The sequence below is a fragment of the Teleopsis dalmanni genome, chromosome 1 (genome assembly GCF_002237135.1).
Source record: "Teleopsis dalmanni isolate 2A chromosome 1, ASM223713v2, whole genome shotgun sequence".
NCBI lineage: Eukaryota > Metazoa > Arthropoda > Insecta > Diptera > Diopsidae > Teleopsis > Teleopsis dalmanni.
The window spans coordinates 116581843-116600590 of NC_051846.1; the positions used below are offsets into that span (position 1 = coordinate 116581843).

The following is an 18748-nucleotide window of genomic DNA, read 5'->3' on the forward strand; positions in this document are numbered from 1 at the left end:
CAACCAAAGGATGTCCTCAAGGAGGCGTTCTTTCGCCACTCCTATGGCTATTGGTCATTGACGAACTCCTACAGTCTCTTGGTGACCTCGGATATGAAGTTCAGGGCTTTGCAGATGATCTAGTCATCATGGTTAGAGGCAAATTCGACTCCACCATATCCGATCGTATGCAACTAGCTTGATATCACTCAAAATTGGTGTCAAGAGAAAGGACTCTCGATTAATCCGATTAAAACAAATGTAGTACCCTTCACCAGAAGAAGGAAGATGAGTCTAGGGACCTTAAAGTTAGGGGACACTGACTTAATACTATCTGAGGAAATGAAATATCTAGGAGTAATTCTAGATAAAACTCTTACTTGGAAAAACCATTTATCATATATAACTGGCAAAGCTCTAAGAGCAACTTATGCGTGCCAAAGACTGTATGGTAAAATATGGGGTCTGCGACCAAAAATGATGGCTTGGTCGTACAAGACCGTAATAGTACCGATGATCACCTATGCTTCTTTGGCATGGTGGCCAAAGGTAAATCAGACGAAGGCTAAGATGACTCTCAATAAGATTCATCGAACAGCCTGTCTAAGCGTAACGGGAGCAATGAGAACGTGCCCCACAGAAGCCCTAGCAATGCTCACAGGACTCACCCCATTACACATTACAGTTAAAAGTACTGCGACCAGTGCTGCACTAAGGCTTCCTTATCTAGGTAATCTTAAAGAGGGCAATCTGACAGGACACGCAAAGATTCTAGATGAAATCTGGAATTCTCCGTGCCTTAAGGTCTTCGACAAGATGAATAGAAAATTAGCTTTCTCCAGGGAATTCGAAGTGGTCATTAGTGACCGATCAACTTGGAGAAATAATAAAATCAACTTAAAGCAGGGCTCTCAATTATGGTATACTGATGGGTCCAAAATGGATAATGGCAGTGCAGGAGCAGGAGTTATGGGACCAAACTTCCGTAAAGCAATCGCAATGGGAAAAACTGCTTCCATTTTTCAGGCAGAGGTCCATGCCTTAGAGTTTGTGCAAGAGAATGCATACGTAGGGGCACCCGAGGTACCAACATATGCATTCTATCAGACAGCCAAGCAGCTCTAAAATCTTTAGCAAAATCCTTATTCCAATCAAAGCTGGTTTGGGAATGCTTTCAACTTCTCAACACCCTAGCATCGAGGAACTATGTTACTCTTATGTGGGTACCGGGACACGAGGGGCATGAGGGCAATGAAATAGCAGACATATTAGCAAAGAAGGGTGCATGTACTCCTTTCATTGGGCCCGAGCCCTTCTGCGGGGTAACAAATAGCTTCACAAACAACTTATTATGTGAACGGGAGAAACAGCTTCTACTTGAACACTGGAGAGCCAAAACAGGCATGCGACAGTCAAAAAGATTCATTGATCCTGAACACATCAAAGTTGATGCTATCATCAACCTTAGCAGAAATGATATCAAAATCTACACTGAACTTCTTACAGGGCACTGTAGACTTAATTACCACATGAAGATTATAGGTGCGGTAGAAAGTGATTCCTGTCGACTCTGTCATGAGGAGAAGGAAACATCGGAACATGTTCTATGCAACTGCCCAGCGGTGGCCAGACGTAGACTCGATTACCTTGGTAGCGGGATCCTGGTCCCAAATCAAATAGGTAAAATTAAGCCCACTGCAATTATAAGATTTATAAATAGTCTAAAATTGTCCTAGTTGGGCCTATAGGCGCACAATAGATCTTTTAGGTCGGGGTGCACAAATAGCCTATTTTTAAATAATAATAATATATTAGATGATGCAAATTTAAATGAAGACCTTTTGTTTACTTTAGTAAACCATCACGGAAATCACCAACCCGTACCAAAATCTATTCAATGGAGATCTACCATTCTTCAAGAATTTGATGAAGGCCGTTTTCGTCAGATGCTTAGAGTAAATTGGAACGAATTTTCCTTAATACTCTCACTAATAAACACTAGCGCGGAGTTTACTAATTCACATTCAATTCAACAATTCCCCCTAGATCTTCAACTTGCTATTGTTTTATATCGTTTGTGTTCATCAGGCGAAAATGCGGATATTCGTAAAGTCGCTACATTATTTGGTGTTGAAGATGGGAAAACAATTTATAAGATAACCCGAAGAGACTTTCGCTCCATATTGGAGCTGCAAACCACATTTATAACGTGGCCATATGTAGCTGAACGACAAGATATAGTGGAGAAAACCTATCATGAGCTTCCACATTGCATTGGATATATTGACGGTACTGAAATAAAACTTGCCGAAACACCAATGGTTAACCATACATCCTATTTTTCAAAAAAAAAAGTGTATTCAATAAATGCACAATTCGTATGTGACTATCAGATGAAGATTCGACATGTCGCAGTTGGTCACTTTGGAAGTGCACATGATGCTCGCATGTTTCGTACAAGCGCTCTCTGCATCCAAGAAAATTCTTTATTTTCTTCGGAACAATGGTTAGCAGGCGATTCTGCTTATCCATTACTTAAAACTCTTATAGCTCCGTTTCGGTCAAACTCCCAACAGCTTGACTACTCCAAACGTAAAACTTTTAACTTACGCCATAGCAGATTTCGTGTAAGGATTAAACATTGTTTTGGACTTCTGAAGGAACACTTCAGTATTCTTAAGGAGTTAAGAATCCGTATTCAGAATGATACGAGTCATAATTTTTGTTCAAATTGGTTCCTTGTTTGTTGCATATTGCACAACATTTTGCGACGTTCATGTGATGATACGGAACACGTGGATTACGTACATGACAACGACGAAGAATCTGATGAAATTATGCAGAATGAAGCTAGTCAGAGAACCAATGAAGAAGCTTCGAAGCGCAAATTTTTGTATAATTTAATGTTCGGCAATCAATAATTTACGAATACAAATATATAAAACATACATATATGTATATATATTTAATAATATAATTAAGAAGTCAATTGCGACATTACTTTTATCCAGTAGGTTTATTTCAAGCCAAGAATAATGTATAAAAACGTAATATATATATTAAAATATGTAATAATAATATAATATAAAAATAATTAGTATAATAAAAATATAACTAATGCTTAATTTATTATTGTTATTTGTTATATTTTTTATCGAGGGGAGTAGTGGAGCATTGCACAGCAGAACGAACTACTTTCGGTGCAGAGCTGGATAATGTGTTGTCTGCAGACGATTCAATAAAAGGCCTTTTCGGTAGCTCGCAAGAGCGGCAAAAAATGCATGTTGGCCTATGTTGGCCACACGAGTCATTGGCATCTCTGTTGCAATCTGTCAAATGTTTTGTTTTGACAAACAGCAAATCTTGTATATGTGCATATAAATCAAATATATTTTTATAAAAATATTATAAAATTAAAATGAACACGGAATTAAAAGGAATGGTAAGAATATTGGAAATTTAAAAATAAAACACTAAGATAAGTAAATTTTTGTAGGTACTGTGGATGTTGGGAGAAGAAAGCACCGTTTTGCAGCGACCAAGGGATGCAAGTTGTTTCACGAATTTTTTAAATGTTATGAATGCACTCTAGAAAACCTTTCGTTTCCTTTGTGGTCCATAGTTTGCGTGTATTTCTATAAAAAAAATTTTTAGAAAAACTTCAAAAATTATGTTTGTTTAATTAATTTTACGTATGTAAACTACAAATTAAATAGAATAAAATAAATGTTACTTGGTAATAACTAACATAATAAAAAATTCAATGTGCTTAATACTTACGATTTCTCCATTCTTATTATTTCTTCGTTATTTTTCAAGATTTTTCATATATTTGAATTCTGTTTGAATTTTTATTTCCTCAATTTTTGACATTTGATTGCACTATTCGTTGGAATTTTCAATGAAGGTTCACAATAGTTATTGCGTTGGTAACATTTTTTTTTTACTGGCCGATGTGGTTGGCCAGCATAACTATGCTGGCCGAGGTAGAGAAAATAGTGCTGTTGTTTTGCGTACATTGCGGCCAGCATAGGCCAGCAACTTGCTGTTTTTTGCCGTACTTGCGAGCCACCGAAAAGGCCTAAAATAAACTTCGTTGTGGCAATGCTGGCTGTGGCAATGTGTCCGTACATATCACAAGCGGCTGAAAATTAGACGTGCGTCCAAACACTTAATTCAATAGTTCAAAATGTGGACAAATTTTCGTAAATTTCGCTGAAATTGATAAATAGATAAATTAATTCACAAATGTATATGTATATAATATTATATTTGTGAAAACTTAATTAATAGTCACATCGTTTTAAATCATTGAACGAAACGCATGTATATAGCATAGCTATAGATTAACATATCTCGAAATTTTACTAACCGTCAATTCAAATTTAAAAATGAGAAGCAAAATATGTCAAAACAGCTGATTTCTTCCATTTCTGTTTTGTTGCAAGCAAATATACACAGGTTTTAGTATTGGAAGATTGCACGCAATTGCGAGAGTGATGACCTCTTCTCTGTTCTTTGGTAAAATCAAAACACAGAAGCAAAATAATAGTGGTTATTATGAAACTTCTACCGATAGAGGATAGACTTTTATCTACTGAGTCGATTGGTAAGCAAATTTGGTATTATGAAACTTGATAGACAAACATGTGCACTATTGTGAATGATATCAGGGTTTTAGAGTGTGCAGCTTTAATAGAACTAATTTTGTTAGTTTGTTTGTATTGTATTCGCTAAGAAACATTAAAATTGAGTTCAAAATTGAATTCTTTTTAAAATAAATAAAAATATATTTTATTAATACGAAGTTATTATTTAATATTACATTACATTACATTACAAACTAAAGTAATATATTAAAATTAAGCTTTAATATTCTAAAAATAAATATGTTTACATATTTTTATATTAATTTTAAATTTTTTTTTTTAATTTGTATATATATTTACATTATATGTATATTAAATTAAATTAAATTAGTAAAATTCATATTTTTTTAAGCATTTGAAGCTTAAGATACCGATATTTATATCTTTTGTCGATATTTTCGACAGCCAATTTTAATTATTCTTGTATAACAGTAAGTTTTTGTTTTCAATATTTTCTAGGCGCCTAAACTATTAAATTATTGAGCTCTATCGCAATTTTCTGATACGGTGGTCTGGAATGTGACTTGTTGCAAATGCCTTTCGCAATGTCTGGATATATCTTCATATTTGCAACAAGTTTTACTATCTGCTTTTTATTTATTTATTTTTATTTTTATTAATTTTGCCCTACAACAAAATTTATTAATTTTATTATTTCTTAATTTTATATAAATACATTATTCGTTGAAAAGTATATCATAATGAATAAATAACAATACAAAAAATGCAACAATCGTTATAGTCAATATACATATAACACATTCCACTTGAAACCAGATATTAAATGATAATATTAAATAATAATATTAATATTAAATTATATACTATATTATATTAAATCTAAATGAATTATTACTAACTATTATATTAGTAATATTAAAATTATATTAAATTTATATGTTAAATTGACTGTATAAAGCGTTTTAACAGCATTTATTTTATACGATCGACAAACTTCTACTGCTCAAATGCAATAGAGCAATTTATCTACCGCTGATAGAAAAACTTATATCGGTTTGCAATTCATAATACCAAAATTTGATTTTTTCTACCAGCAGTAGAAATTTTTCTACTGTCTATCAGCGATCGACAATTCATAATAGGCACTAATATCTTTATTGCTCTCATTGCCGCTAAAAATAATTTCAAGAGTAAGATGTTTACCAAATTGAGGTTCGATTGTTATCTGAATACGGATCTAAAGAGGTGAAGTTAAAAAGAATCGTGTGACTTGATATAATATTTTGATCATCTTTCGCAATCAAGATTTTGTTCTCTATAAGATTTTTTGTGTTTCTACTTTTCTGTCACCAATAATCTATGTGAACTGTTCCCAAGTAATGTTTTGTTTTGACATAAAGTCTCAATAAAAATAAAGCAAGTGCTTAAATACCAACAACAGTGCTTATGGATAATCTTGCAACTATTTTAAAATATTAAAAGTGAAATATTTTGTTTACAATTGATAACTGTAGCACTTTATTTTTTATATGATATGAACAGCAAAAACAATAAAATAATTGCGTGCAATGAGTCCATTTCGTGTTAGAAAAACATCACTACCAATTAAAGTTATTACATTTGAGTCGGAACTTGAGTTTAATATTGAAAAGACTGCTACTGGACAAAATCTTTTTGATTTAGTATGTCGAACAACCGGCCTTCGTGAATCATGGTATTTTGGTTTACAATATGTTGATTTTAATGAAAATGTCTCTTGGCTAAAAATGGAAAAGAAGGTCAAAGATCAACGTATTCAGCTACAGACGAATGGCGTATATGTATTTAGTTTTTATGCAAAGTATTTTCCTGAGAATGTTAGCGAGGAACTTATCCAAGAAATAACTCAACACTTATTCTTTCTGCAAGTAAAACGGAGTATATTGTCAATGGACATTTACTGCAGACCCGAAGCATCTGTATTGCTTGCTTCCTATGCTGTACATGTTCAGTATGGACCATATGATTATGAAACTTACAAAGACGGAATGCTATCTGGAGCGGATTTATTACCAAAAAATGTTATTAGTCAATATCAAATGACTCCAGAAATGTGGGAAGAACGAATAAAAACTTGGTTAAACACTTTTAAATCACTTTTACAATCGAAGTCGTTATTGATATATTTTATGTTATAGGTACATGGACCATGAACCAATGTCACGCGACGAAGTCGAAATGGAGTATTTAAAAATAGCTCAAGATTTGGATATGTATGGAGTGAACTATTTTCCCATTACTGTAAGATATATAAACTTATACGAAACTAACCGCAAATAATCCACAATCTAATTATTGTATATTAGTTTTAAACATTTATATTAAATATAATCGTCCAAAACGCCAGAATATTAAGCTTTAATTTATTGAATCTGTTTTATGCTTTAGAATAAGAATAAAACTGAATTATGGCTTGGAGTCACTGCTGTGGGGTTGAACATATATGACTATAATAACAAATTATCTCCAAAAACAACATTTCAGTGGAATGAGATACGGCATGTAAGCTTTGACGACAAGAAATTTATAATACGTTTAGTAGATGTCAAATCATCGAGTTTTATATTTTATTCTCACGACTTACACATAAACAAAATGGTTAGTTGAAGCTTAATATTCAAATATATAATTTGTGTTTATTAATATTTTCGTTTATTTAATAATATAATTGAATCAACTATATTGGATTTTTGCAATATTTACTTATCAAATCTTATTACGTGTTGAAAATTCAGATTTTAGATTTGTGTAAAGGCAATCATGACTTATATATGCGACGTCGCAAACCCGATTCAATGGAAATACAGCAAATGAAATCACAATCCAAGGAAGAGAAGCATCGACGTCAAATCGAACGTAAAAAATTCATTAGGGAGAAAAAACTTCGCGAAAAATCGGAACAAATGAGATTCGATTTAGAAAAGAGACTAGAAGTATTGCAGGATGAAATGAGAATGCAGGGTGATGCTTTGGTATAAGTGGTTAATGATACGCTAATATATCAATATACAATAATATATTAAACTTTCAGCGCCGATCTGAAGAAACGAAAGACCTTTATTTTGAGAAAAGCCGTGTAAATGAAGAACAAATGCAGCTAACAGAATGTAAAGCTAATCATTTTAAAACAGAAATGGATCGTCTGCGTGACCGCCAATTAAAAATTGAACACGAAAAAAATGAACTAGAAAAAAAAATTAGAGACGCCGATTACTTTGTACATCGGTTAACAGTTGAAAAAGTTAAACGCGAAGCAGAAGCAGAAAAACTTAAAAAGGAACTTATTTGTGCTAAATTGGCAGAGAGGGAAGCAACTGCGCGATTATTGCAATTTCTTAATGGAAGCAAAACTTCTGCTGATAGTATGCTGACATGTTCATTGTCTACATCTAATAACACACAGTCAATTAAAAGTAACTCAACTGCAAGTTCGGAAACTACCGAAGCTGTAGAGTTAACAATTGACCTTCTGGGAGAGAGTTCAACAGATGATCAAATTAATGACGAATTCGAACCGAAGGAGTTTATACTTACTGAAAATGAAATAGAGCATATTTCGAATGAATTAGCACGAATTGAATATTTGAAAAAAACCAAGCAAATGCAAAACCAGTTGCAAACATTACGTTCCGAAATTGAGCTTCTTAAGATCGAAGAAAATCAGAGCAATCTTGACGTTCTAAGTGAAGCTCAAATCAAAGCAGGTGAAACTAAATACTCAACACTAAAAAAATTGAAATCGGGCTCAACTAAAGCGAGAGTAGCTTTTTTTGAAGAACTATAGTGTAATATTCTTTAAATTATTTCTGAATAAAATATTCAATGTTTTCGAAAATACTACTGAGATTGAATAAACTTTGATTTTGATCTATTTATTTCATATAAATGATAATATGAACTTATAAACATAATTTATATCAATAGTGATGTAAAATATAAAAATAAACACTTTTATAGGTAATTTGATATCAATTTGTAGTTCTATCAAATTCAATTCTTGCATATAATATTTATCGTTTAATTCTTTACCTTTGCAACGACCAATAATTTTTACTTGAATATGCCAAAAGCCTAAGTTAACAAATTAAGCCTGAACGAAATTCGTGCTCTCTGGTCCTGAATTATTCTGCTTACAACGAGATAAAAGCTAAACCTTGTTTTAAAAATAACAAAAAGTAGTACCAAATGTAAATGGAATAATTCTCTCCAGGCTTTCAAGATAAATCTCTAATAGTTTTACATTTTCAAAAGTAATGGAAGTACGACAATTTTTGACTTTAATAGTATAAACATTTTAATTTACAAAATATCAACATCCATCAATGCTAATGTATTATCAAACTCAAATTATAAATACAATATGCATACAATAACTAATAACAATACTAAACAACAAAATAATTAACATATCAAGTATTTTAAAATATTTTATTTGCATCTAAAAGGGAATTCTTTTGAGTCGCTCCATATGTAAGTCATGCAATAATTTATTTTTCGTATAGTAGAAAGGATTTTGACTTTCGTTCAATTCTGGATTATAAACTGGTCTTGCGGTAGGACTTAAGTATACTTTATGGTTGTCAGTAGTTTTTTCTTCTAGGACAGCTATTTCTGGAATATAGGTATGGTCGTCGTAATTATTAATATGCAAGTTGTTAATACGCTTTGATAGTGGCGTCGAATCGCAAAAATTGTCATCTTCTCTATTTCTTTTTCTGGTAAACATATCTCGTTACATATATAATTGCTATAAATATTATATATTATTACCTCTTATCAATATTCAAGGACATCAGTTTAATTTCGTTTAGTTTATATATTTTTACGAAATTTTTGTAATTAATATTTTTCTTTATTTTACGATAAAAAATATTTATACATTACTAAAACGGTGTTCAAAGCTATTTTTTTTTTGAGTTCACGACAACACAGGGTAACATAGTATTTCATTGATTTTATATAGTGGTAACCAAAGAATACCCTGCAAGAACAGCAATACCATTGTGAACTAAAGTGTGTTTTTCTGAACAAAAATAATTTGCCGTAGAGCTCTTCAGAGTGTTATACTACGTTTCCACTACGTACTTAGTAAGTCATATAGTAACATAGAGCTTTTTGCGTTTACAATATCATGAGTTACTTAAGGAATAGGAAAGAGCTTTTATGTGTCAAAAAGTTCTAGTTTTAGATCTTTTCTGTGCTTACATTTTAATTGTAAACAGATGATATTAAAGGTTGTATTGTTAGAAGAAAATAAAGCAGCATTGAAGAAAAGACAGAAAATTTTTATTTTTTAATATATAATATTTGTAATGTTTTTCATAATAAAAAAGCGGCAGTTGCTGTATATACAAAAAAACAAAAAATTACAAATTATTTAAAATCAAAACATCATCAATAGTAACTAGAAACCAAAGAAAGTGCTGGACTTCTGGTAAATACGGGCAGTAAACATTATTAAATAACGAATAAAATTTTACTGAGTTGCTATTTTAGATAAAAATGAAATCCGTATGTCGGTTCTGAGAAGACAACAGAGAGCTTCAAAATAAGTTTGTACACTAAACAACCACAATCCAAATAGAAAAGAAATAAGGCGATGTTTAGTCAAATTTTCAGTATGTTTTATTTTAACTAATAGCTAATAATGAACACTAATAAGTCATAAACTAAAAATAAAAACAATAAAAAATATATACTTATATATTTTTTATATAATTAGATTTTATATAATTATAAAATTTATAAAAAATTTATATTATTACACTTATAATTTTATAATTTAAAATATATTAAAAATAAAAATAAAAAAATATAGTCGGTTATCATTGATTTTTCTCTTCTTTGTAGATGTGTTTTTTTTTTGACTTCAAAGATGTATGTTAACGACGCTGACAGTAACGGTGAGGATGACTATCAGAAATTAATTCGATGGTGTTGTCAATAGGCAAGTTCTCCAAAATTATATACACGTTATTGACAAACTTCCACAGTGACGGAGCCTCCGTTGAAAATCACAATACATTGCTGATTTTTTTTGTTTTAAAATAAAAGAGAAAAGTAGTTAACATAACATTAACTATTAAATAAAACATCTAATATTAATCGTAAAAGATTATGTGGGTTTAATTACAAAAAAGTAATGATATGATAGAAATTTCACTCATTGAACACTTGCCTAAAATGTTGGGTGAAGTGCACTTTCGTTTGCGCTTCGGACGCGGTTACCATAAAACCTGTTTCACTTTTTTTATAGAAGAAGATTTTCCTCCCATAGTTCAACGGTTCCACACGCATTCTGGGTAATACTTTTTTGTTTTATATTAAACACAATTTCAAATTTATAAATCAAACTTGTGAGATCTCAATTATTGCTTTCCTGATGTTAACCTGAAATAAATAATTTATATTAAATAATATATGAAATTTTATAATTATATTAAATATATATTTGATAAATAAACTTATGTTTATATTTTTATGTATTAATTATATATTTTGTTTATAAAGAAACAAATGTTTAAAAAAATTCTTACCTGTTGTTTGTTTTGAATTTTGAATGTTTGTTTATGTTTACATTTTGCTTCATATGTCAAATATGTCAAATTTCGATCATTTCCAATGTTGCATTCGTGATATTTAGGTATAATTTTGGTCGAATTTTGTTTACTATATCCTATAGTAAATGAAAAAGCACGGAAGCTCTTTGTATGGCAAATGCAATTTACTCAGTAAATGACGCTTTACTAAGTACGTAGTGGAAACGTACTGTTAGTGTATTTTTCACTGTCGACAGAAGTCATTAAAATTATTCACTTTTTTTCCAATATTTCAAACCCTTTTGAGAACGGAATAATTTCGCGAACTTACCATGATTAAAGTGTAAGAGATATGACAGAAGTGTTTAATTTATTTAATTAATGTATTTTTGAACTTAAAAGATTTGTTATTTTAAATTTGGTTTTTGAGTTAAGTACATAACTTTAATAGACTTTATTTAAATAACTTTAATTTACTTTATTTAACTGAACAAAATATTTAATAACATAACTTTAATATACTTTATTTAACTGAACAAAATATTTAATAACATAACTTTAATATACTTTATTTAACTGAACAAAATATTTAATCACGACGCTATCCAACTGACGCTATTCAACGAACTTCCGTTACTCTCGTTCACTCGCTTTTGACATTCGCTGTCACACATATGTTAGGTGACCACATGTTGTTAAAATTTTAAGGTGCCCAGTTGTGCGTTTCTGATGTAGGTTAACAGTCGGCCCTTCCTGACGTCAAGCGTCCTCGCGCTCGGAATCAGTTTCTTCTTCGTACGGCAATTGACACCATGGCTTTAGGAGATCAGACGCATAGATTGATTTATAATGTCGTTGTTTTCGATCGGATCCTGGTAGGTCTTCGATGACATAACGGTCATTATCGAGAACTTCGGTGACTACGAACGGTCCTTTATATCGACATTCAAGTTTGCGGGACGTGCCTGTGGATGCTGGTTCTCGTTCTGCTAGAACTAAATCACCTTGCTTACATTTCGTTGGTTTCCTGTGTTTATCGTCGAAACGCTTTTTCGCGTTTACCCGTCTACTATCGGGTACTTATTATTAGCAGTAAGTAATCGTCGGCGGTGGAGTTCTTCTTGGGTGATGGGAATAGTATCGTCTTCATCTTGGAGAATTTGGATCAGCTTGTTTCCTAATATGTCGCGTGGCTTGAATCCAAAAAGCAATTCGTTTGGAGATTTTCCCTTCGTTCGGCTAATCAGTGAGTTCAATGTACATTGAATGCTTCGTAGTTGCTCGTCCCAGGTTCGGTCATCTTGTATTGATGGTTGCAGCATGGATAAAACGGTGCGATTAAATCGTTCGACTTGGCCATTGGCTCGTGGCGTACGGACTGCGTTGCGTATGTGTTTGATTTGTTGATCGTTACAGTATCTTTCGAATTCTTTTGACGTAAAGGCGGTACCACGATCACTTATTATGTTTTCAGGGGTTCCAACGTAACTGGTAACTTCATTCAGAGTGGCGATGACTTGTTTAGTGTTCGTATTTTTCACTGGTCTGACTATAGAATAGGAATAGGCTCAATTTTGTCGCAATGTAACTCACCTTCCTTTTTACCTCCTCGACGCTTAGTGAAGGCGCAATCAATGTCCGTTAATTATTTTATAGTCGTTAATAATGTCTGAATCCTTATCCTCAATTTTCAATACGACTTGTTGAAGTTTGCTATCTTGTAATTGCATACTGTAAAGCCAATCTACCTCAGTTATTTCCGCCTTCCAGACTCGCAAAGTCGCTTCCTCAAGATCGCAACCGTCTTCGTTAGGCATACGACTTAGTGCGTCGACGTGCGCCATTCGTTGCTCGCTTCGATGTTCGATGATGAGGTCATAGTCTTGGATACGAAGCCACCATCTGGCTATACGAGGTATCATTTCTCGCTTTTGCATGGCCAATTTTACAGCATTGCAATCGGTAATGACCGTAAACGACTTTCCATAGATGTAATATTTAAAGCGGTCCACAGATTCGACAACTGCAAGCGTTTCTAATTCGTAACTGTGATATTTCCTTTCCAGCGGTGTGGTAGATCGACTAAAGTACGCCACCGGCTTCCAATCTCCGTTGTCATTTTGGAGTAAAACACCTGCGAGTCCGATGGCACTCGCGTCTGTATGCACTTGATGGTCAGCTTCCACTCGGTAGCCCGTTAATACTGGTCCGGTTGTTAGTGCTTTATTTAGACTCACAAAGGCGTTTGTTTGTTGATCTGTCCATTTAAAGACGGCGTTTTTCTTAAGTAATTGTCGCAACGGTTCGGATATAATTGCGTAGCCTGGTATAAACTTACGGAAATATCCCGTTAACCCTAAATAGCGCCGCACCTCTGTTTGCGTTGTAGGCATGTTGAAATTTCGTATGGCTTCGGTCTTGATTTCACCCGGCGTTATCCCGTTGGGTCCCAACTGATGTCCCAAGAATTGGATAGCATCTTTCAGAAATTCGCATTTTTTTAAATTCAATGTTAAATTAAATTCTTTTATTACACCTAAAATTCGTTGAAACTTTCCCAGAAGTTCTTCTTCATCGTTGCCGCCGACTAGCATATCGTCCATGTAGTGAATCATATCGCTGGGTTCCAAGCGCGTTTTAATTTTCACCATCAATTGTAGAAACAGGACTGGTGTGTTCTTCAGCCTGAACGGCATCCGTTTAAACTCATACAGACCATCAGGAACCACTACTGCAGTATATTTACGACTGTTACGTTCTATAGGAATTTGATAATAACCACAGTTAAGATCTAACGATATGTAGATTCGATACTTCGTTGCTTCTTGTAAACTTTCTTCGATATTGGACATTGGATAGCATTCTTTTCGAGTGAATTGATTAATCCGACGGTAGTCCACGCAAAGTCGATGTTCGCCATTCTTTTTCTTTACAAGCAACATTGAACTCGCATAACTTGATTCGGACGGAGCTATAATATCGTTGTCGAGCAACTCTTGAATTTTCTTCGCAACGATTTCTTTTTTCGGTTCCGGAACTCTATACGGGACTTGTGCGATCACCTCGTTGGTCATTAACTCAATTTTCATTTCGACTACACTAGTTTTGCCGATTCCATCCATACCTGTAGCAAAACATTCTCGGAATTCATTCATCACCTCTAACAGCTTTCCCTTAGAATCTGAATTCACAGTGTCCATACACATGTCATCTTCCGTTATTGGACTAAGTTTATTCATTTTGCACGTCGTTTTTACTTTATCTTCGAATTTGAACTGTCCGTTGTCATATACGGCGCGTATATTTTCGCTATTGAATATTTCGTCCCCGAGCAATAGATCGGAATTCAACACACAATCTTTGAAGACGTGCAATGTCAACGGTTTTTCAACCTCATCGATTTTCAAATCCGTGTCGATTTGTATCTCAGATCGTTCTATACCACCACCGAATCCACCGATGGTAAATAGGTTTTTGCTGCGCGTACCACCAATATCGTTGGCAAATGTTTCCCGGACCATATTACATTCGCTTCCAGTATCAATAAAGGCAATGGCTTGCTTGTTCTCGCATGCTACACGCATTTCTTTAACGGATACGAATTTATGCGGAGCAATCGCCATTTGTAGTTCTCGATGTTTTATTCCTTCTCGGGCGTATTTCGTGATAGCCATCTCATTAAGATTATGACGTCGTCCTAGCGCAGAGACACGAAAAATGAACTCAGTTGTTGTTTCGTTTTGCCTTCGAGCAACGCGTGACATATTGTAATGTATATCCGCTTCATCGTATTCGCAACCGAACTCGGTGACAAGCTCATTTGAGAACTCCTTCCAAGTAGCATGCATTCTTGGTGATGCGTCCACTCACATGCGCGCTACACCCTTCAAACGGCTATACACTGCAAGAAGCACACTTTTTGCGGGCCACGCATATACAGACATAACAGCTTCAATACGTTCGACAAATTGCGTAACCGTAATAGAATCTTTATTCGTTGGGTCGAATTCGGGCAAGACTTCTGCGATTTCTCGTATAGAATGCGTTACGGTCCTTACTAGGCATTTCTGAAGTACTGTTTTGATTGTTTCTAACGTTATTCTGGTTAATGGCTACTTGTTGAACCATTTGCCGCAAGTTCGCTAATTTGTTTTCTCAATTCTTCGTTTTCACCCCGCAATTCCTCATTATCGTTTGTAAATTGCAAAACTACGCCGCTTGACTTCACATGTTCAGTTAATCGTGCAACTAATTCCACCTTATTGCCTGTAGTTGATGACTCTTGCTGTTGTAAGAAGTCCTTCAACTGTTCCTTCGTCAGTGACTCGATGGTCACCATCATTACGTATATATCTGCGTTCGTTTTTTTTTTATTTTACTGCGCCAAATATTCAAACTTACGTTTTAATTACTCCCCTTTAGGGCATTGATTCTATCCAACTTCTAAACTGTAAATTTGGGTTTTTGAGTGAAGTACATAACTTTTGTGGCAGCACCAAAAAATATAATAAAAAGAACTGTCAACAAGGCACAAAGGAGACAACAATATCCGCAGTTCCCGCCAGTAGTAGTTTGGAAAAAGACAAAGCAGCACGTGAATAAAACGTAAAAACACAAATCTTAACTTTAAGAATATTTTATAATAACTAAGTATAAGAAATAAATAAACTTATCCATTACCAATACGGAGTGTTAAATTAACTTATCCATTACCAATACGGAGTGTTAAATTCGAAATAAACCCCAACATAACAAACCACTACATTGGTGACCAAGCCGACGTCGAATATATAAAAAAAAAATGGCTACTCAAGAGCAAAAGATAACCGAAGACACTAACCCAATCAATGAAAACGCAACAATCACTGCAATAAAGCTGCCGATGCCAACATTAATAAAAAACAACATTGACCTTTGGTTTATTCAGTTGGACTACTGGTTCCAAGTCAACAACATAAAGGGCGATACTCAAAAGTTTGGCACAGTTATCGCAGCATTGGATGCATCGCTGTTAGAACAAATTTATAACACAATACAGAATCCACCAGCAACTCAGAAGTACGAAGCTATCAAGCAAGCAATAATAAAAAACTTTGCGGATAGTGAACAAAAACGCATACAAAAATTAGTTAGTGGTTTACAGCTTGGGGATAAAAAGCCATCCCATCTTTTAAGCGAATTGCAACGTATTAGTGGAAGCAAACAAGACGAACAATTACTGAAAGGGTTATGGTTACAACGTCTTCCTGTAGAAGTACAGACATGTCTAGCCACAATTCAAGTGGAACTACCTAAGATGGCGGAATTGGCAGACAACATAACCGAAACAATCCGTATAAACTCAACAATGCAAGGAACTTACGTCAATGCAGCTAACGTCCCTGCAGCAGCTCATATTCAACGTGATGCACAAATCGAACAACTTCAACGAGAAGTGACCAGACTGACGAAAATGGTCTCGAAATTATCAACCGAACACCGCTCAAGAACAAATCAACGTTCACGTTCAACATCCAGAAACCGGCAATGTCATGATGATAGTGAAGAAAAGACCAGTACAAATTGTTGGTATCATAGAACATATGGGTCAAATGCAAAAAATTGCAAGCAGCCATGCACATATGGCACAAAAAACTAAAACCGACTTCGTCTACGGCGGCAGAGGAAGTTGTAAACGAAACATCTACAAGACTGTTCGTCTATGACAATAAGACAAAAAAATCATTCCTAATAGACACGGGTGCAGATGTTTCACTTATTGCCGCCAAACAAAAAAATTCAAATACAAACAATAAGAACGAAAGAATACTCTACGCAGCAAATGGTTCTATGATCAAAACATTTGGAGAAATAGAGATAACTCTAGCTCTTGGCTTACGAAGAAATTTCACATGGCCATTTATTATCGCAGATGTAAACACTTCAATCATCGGTGCAGATTTTTTAAATCATTTCGGATTAATAGTAGACATAAAAATGAAACGATTGATCGACACATCAACAAAGATTTTCTCAGCCGCAAGCGAACGTAAGGTAAATGCGCAAAAAATATCAACTGTGAACACATCTTGCAAAATTGCAGATCTACTAAAAGAATACATCGACATCACTAAACCAACACCGACAAATCGCCAGGTGACCAAAGTCACTCACCACATATTAACAAAAGGTCCACCAATATGTGAGAGACCACGTAGGTTACCTCCAGACAAGCTAGCAGCAGCAAAAGAAGAATTCCAAAACTTAGTCACAGCCGGAATATGCCGTCCATCAAGCAGCAATTGGGCTAGCCCCTTACATATGGTAAAAAAACCAGACGGTAGTTGGAGACCTTGCGGAGATTACCGTCGCTTAAATGCAATCACCATCCCTGATCGTTACCCAGTTCCTCACATACATGATTTTGCACACATGTTATATAACCAAAAAGTTTTTTCAACCATCGACCTGATTAAGGCATATCACCAGATACCAGTTGAACCGGGGGATATTCCAAAAACGGCGATCATAACTCCATTTGGATTATTTGAATTTACTAACATGACATTCGGACTTTGCAATGCAGGTCAAACATTTCAACGCTTCATTCACGAAGTATTACGAGATCTCGAATTCGCCTTTGCCTATATTGACGACGTCATTATTGCATCAGCAAACGAGGAAGAGCACAGGCAACACTTGCAACAAGTATTCGAACGATTCAGAAAACATGGTTTAATAATAAACGTATCAAAATGCGTTTTTGCTCAAAACACAGTAAAATTTCTTGGTTATCTCATCAGTGAAAAGGGCATTCAACCTCTACCAGATCGAGTGAAGAGCATCAGCGAGTACCCGCTTCCAACAAAAACAAAAGAATTAAGAAGATTTCTAGCATTACTTAACTTTTATCGCAGGTTCGTACCAAACGCTGTAGATTCTCAAACTGCACTACAACAAATGATAAAAGGAAACAAGAAGAACGACAACACACCGTTATGCTGGACCGAAGTGAACAAAACAATCTTCCAAAAATGTAAAGATGAACTAACAAACTCGACACTACTTGTTCATCCGTCAAAAACTGCTACGCTTGCATTACAAGTAGACGCCTCGGATAAAGCTCTCGGCGCAGTTCTTCATCAAGTGACAGACAGCACGTTCCAACCACTCGGTTTTTTCTCTAAACGATTAACAGATACACAAAAACGATACAGCACATACGATCGTGAGTTGTTAGCCGCATATCAGGGCATAAAACATTTTCGACATATGTTAGAAGGTCGTGAATTCGTATTAATAACTGACCACAAGCCACTCACGTTCGCATTCCAGCAAAAGTCCGACAAGGCTTCACCACGTCAAGTCCGACAGCTTGATTATATAGGTCAATTTACAACGAATATCGTTCATGTCAGCGGAAAAGACAACATCCCAGCAGATTTTCTCTCGCGGATAGATAGTATTAGCATCCCAAAAATCGACTACGATTGTATAATTGGATTACAACGATGTTGCCCACAACTACAAGATATCAAAAACAACAATTCCATCGAAATCAAACTTTTATCTTTACCAACAATATCAGATAAAATTTATTGC

General features: G+C 34.4%; 3 protein-coding genes across 3 annotated transcripts; 2 read left to right on the forward strand and 1 right to left on the reverse strand.

The window, feature by feature from the left end:
* The first annotated feature begins 437 nt into the window (after positions 1-437).
* LOC119665667 (putative nuclease HARBI1) lies at positions 438-4994 on the forward strand. Its single transcript, XM_038074895.1, has 3 exons — positions 438-528; positions 2026-2571; positions 4981-4994. Exons 1-3 carry the CDS (start codon positions 438-440, stop codon positions 4992-4994), a joined length of 651 nt encoding a protein of 216 aa, XP_037930823.1.
* A 738-nt stretch (positions 4995-5732) lies between these two features.
* Positions 5733-8474, forward strand: LOC119667780 (moesin/ezrin/radixin homolog 2). The gene is made up of 5 exons (XM_038077092.1): positions 5733-6705; positions 6767-6869; positions 7017-7226; positions 7364-7600; positions 7660-8474. Exons 1-5 carry the CDS (start codon positions 6158-6160, stop codon positions 8410-8412), a joined length of 1851 nt encoding a protein of 616 aa, XP_037933020.1. The 5' UTR covers positions 5733-6157; the 3' UTR covers positions 8413-8474.
* Positions 8475-9043: 569 nt separating this feature from the next.
* Positions 9044-9536, reverse strand: LOC119667781. Its single transcript, XM_038077093.1, has 2 exons — positions 9399-9536; positions 9044-9343 (listed from the first exon to the last, which is right to left on the reverse strand). The coding sequence occupies exons 1-2, from the start codon at positions 9419-9421 to the stop codon at positions 9067-9069; spliced, it is 300 nt and encodes a 99-aa protein (XP_037933021.1). The 5' UTR covers positions 9422-9536; the 3' UTR covers positions 9044-9066.
* Between the last annotated feature and the right edge of the window lie 9212 nt (positions 9537-18748).

Bases quoted from the DNA above. Each gene is read 5' to 3' on its own strand.
- LOC119665667 (XM_038074895.1), top strand. From the start codon at position 438: ATGGGGTCTGCGACCAAAAATGATGGCTTGGTCGTACAAGACCGTAAT. The intron at 529-2,025 runs GTAAATCAGACG...AATTCCCCCTAG, and splicing joins CTTTGGCATGGTGGCCAAAG to ATCTTCAACTTGCTATTGTT.
- LOC119667780 (XM_038077092.1), top strand. From the start codon at position 6,158: ATGAGTCCATTTCGTGTTAGAAAAACATCACTACCAATTAAAGTTATT. The intron at 7,227-7,363 runs GTTAGTTGAAGC...TTGAAAATTCAG, and splicing joins ACTTACACATAAACAAAATG to ATTTTAGATTTGTGTAAAGG. The intron at 7,601-7,659 runs GTATAAGTGGTT...TTAAACTTTCAG, and splicing joins GAATGCAGGGTGATGCTTTG to CGCCGATCTGAAGAAACGAA.
- LOC119667781 (XM_038077093.1), bottom strand. From the start codon at position 9,421: ATGTCCTTGAATATTGATAAGAG. The intron at 9,344-9,398 runs GTAATAATATAT...TATGTTTACCAG, and splicing joins TCCTTGAATATTGATAAGAG to AAAAAGAAATAGAGAAGATG.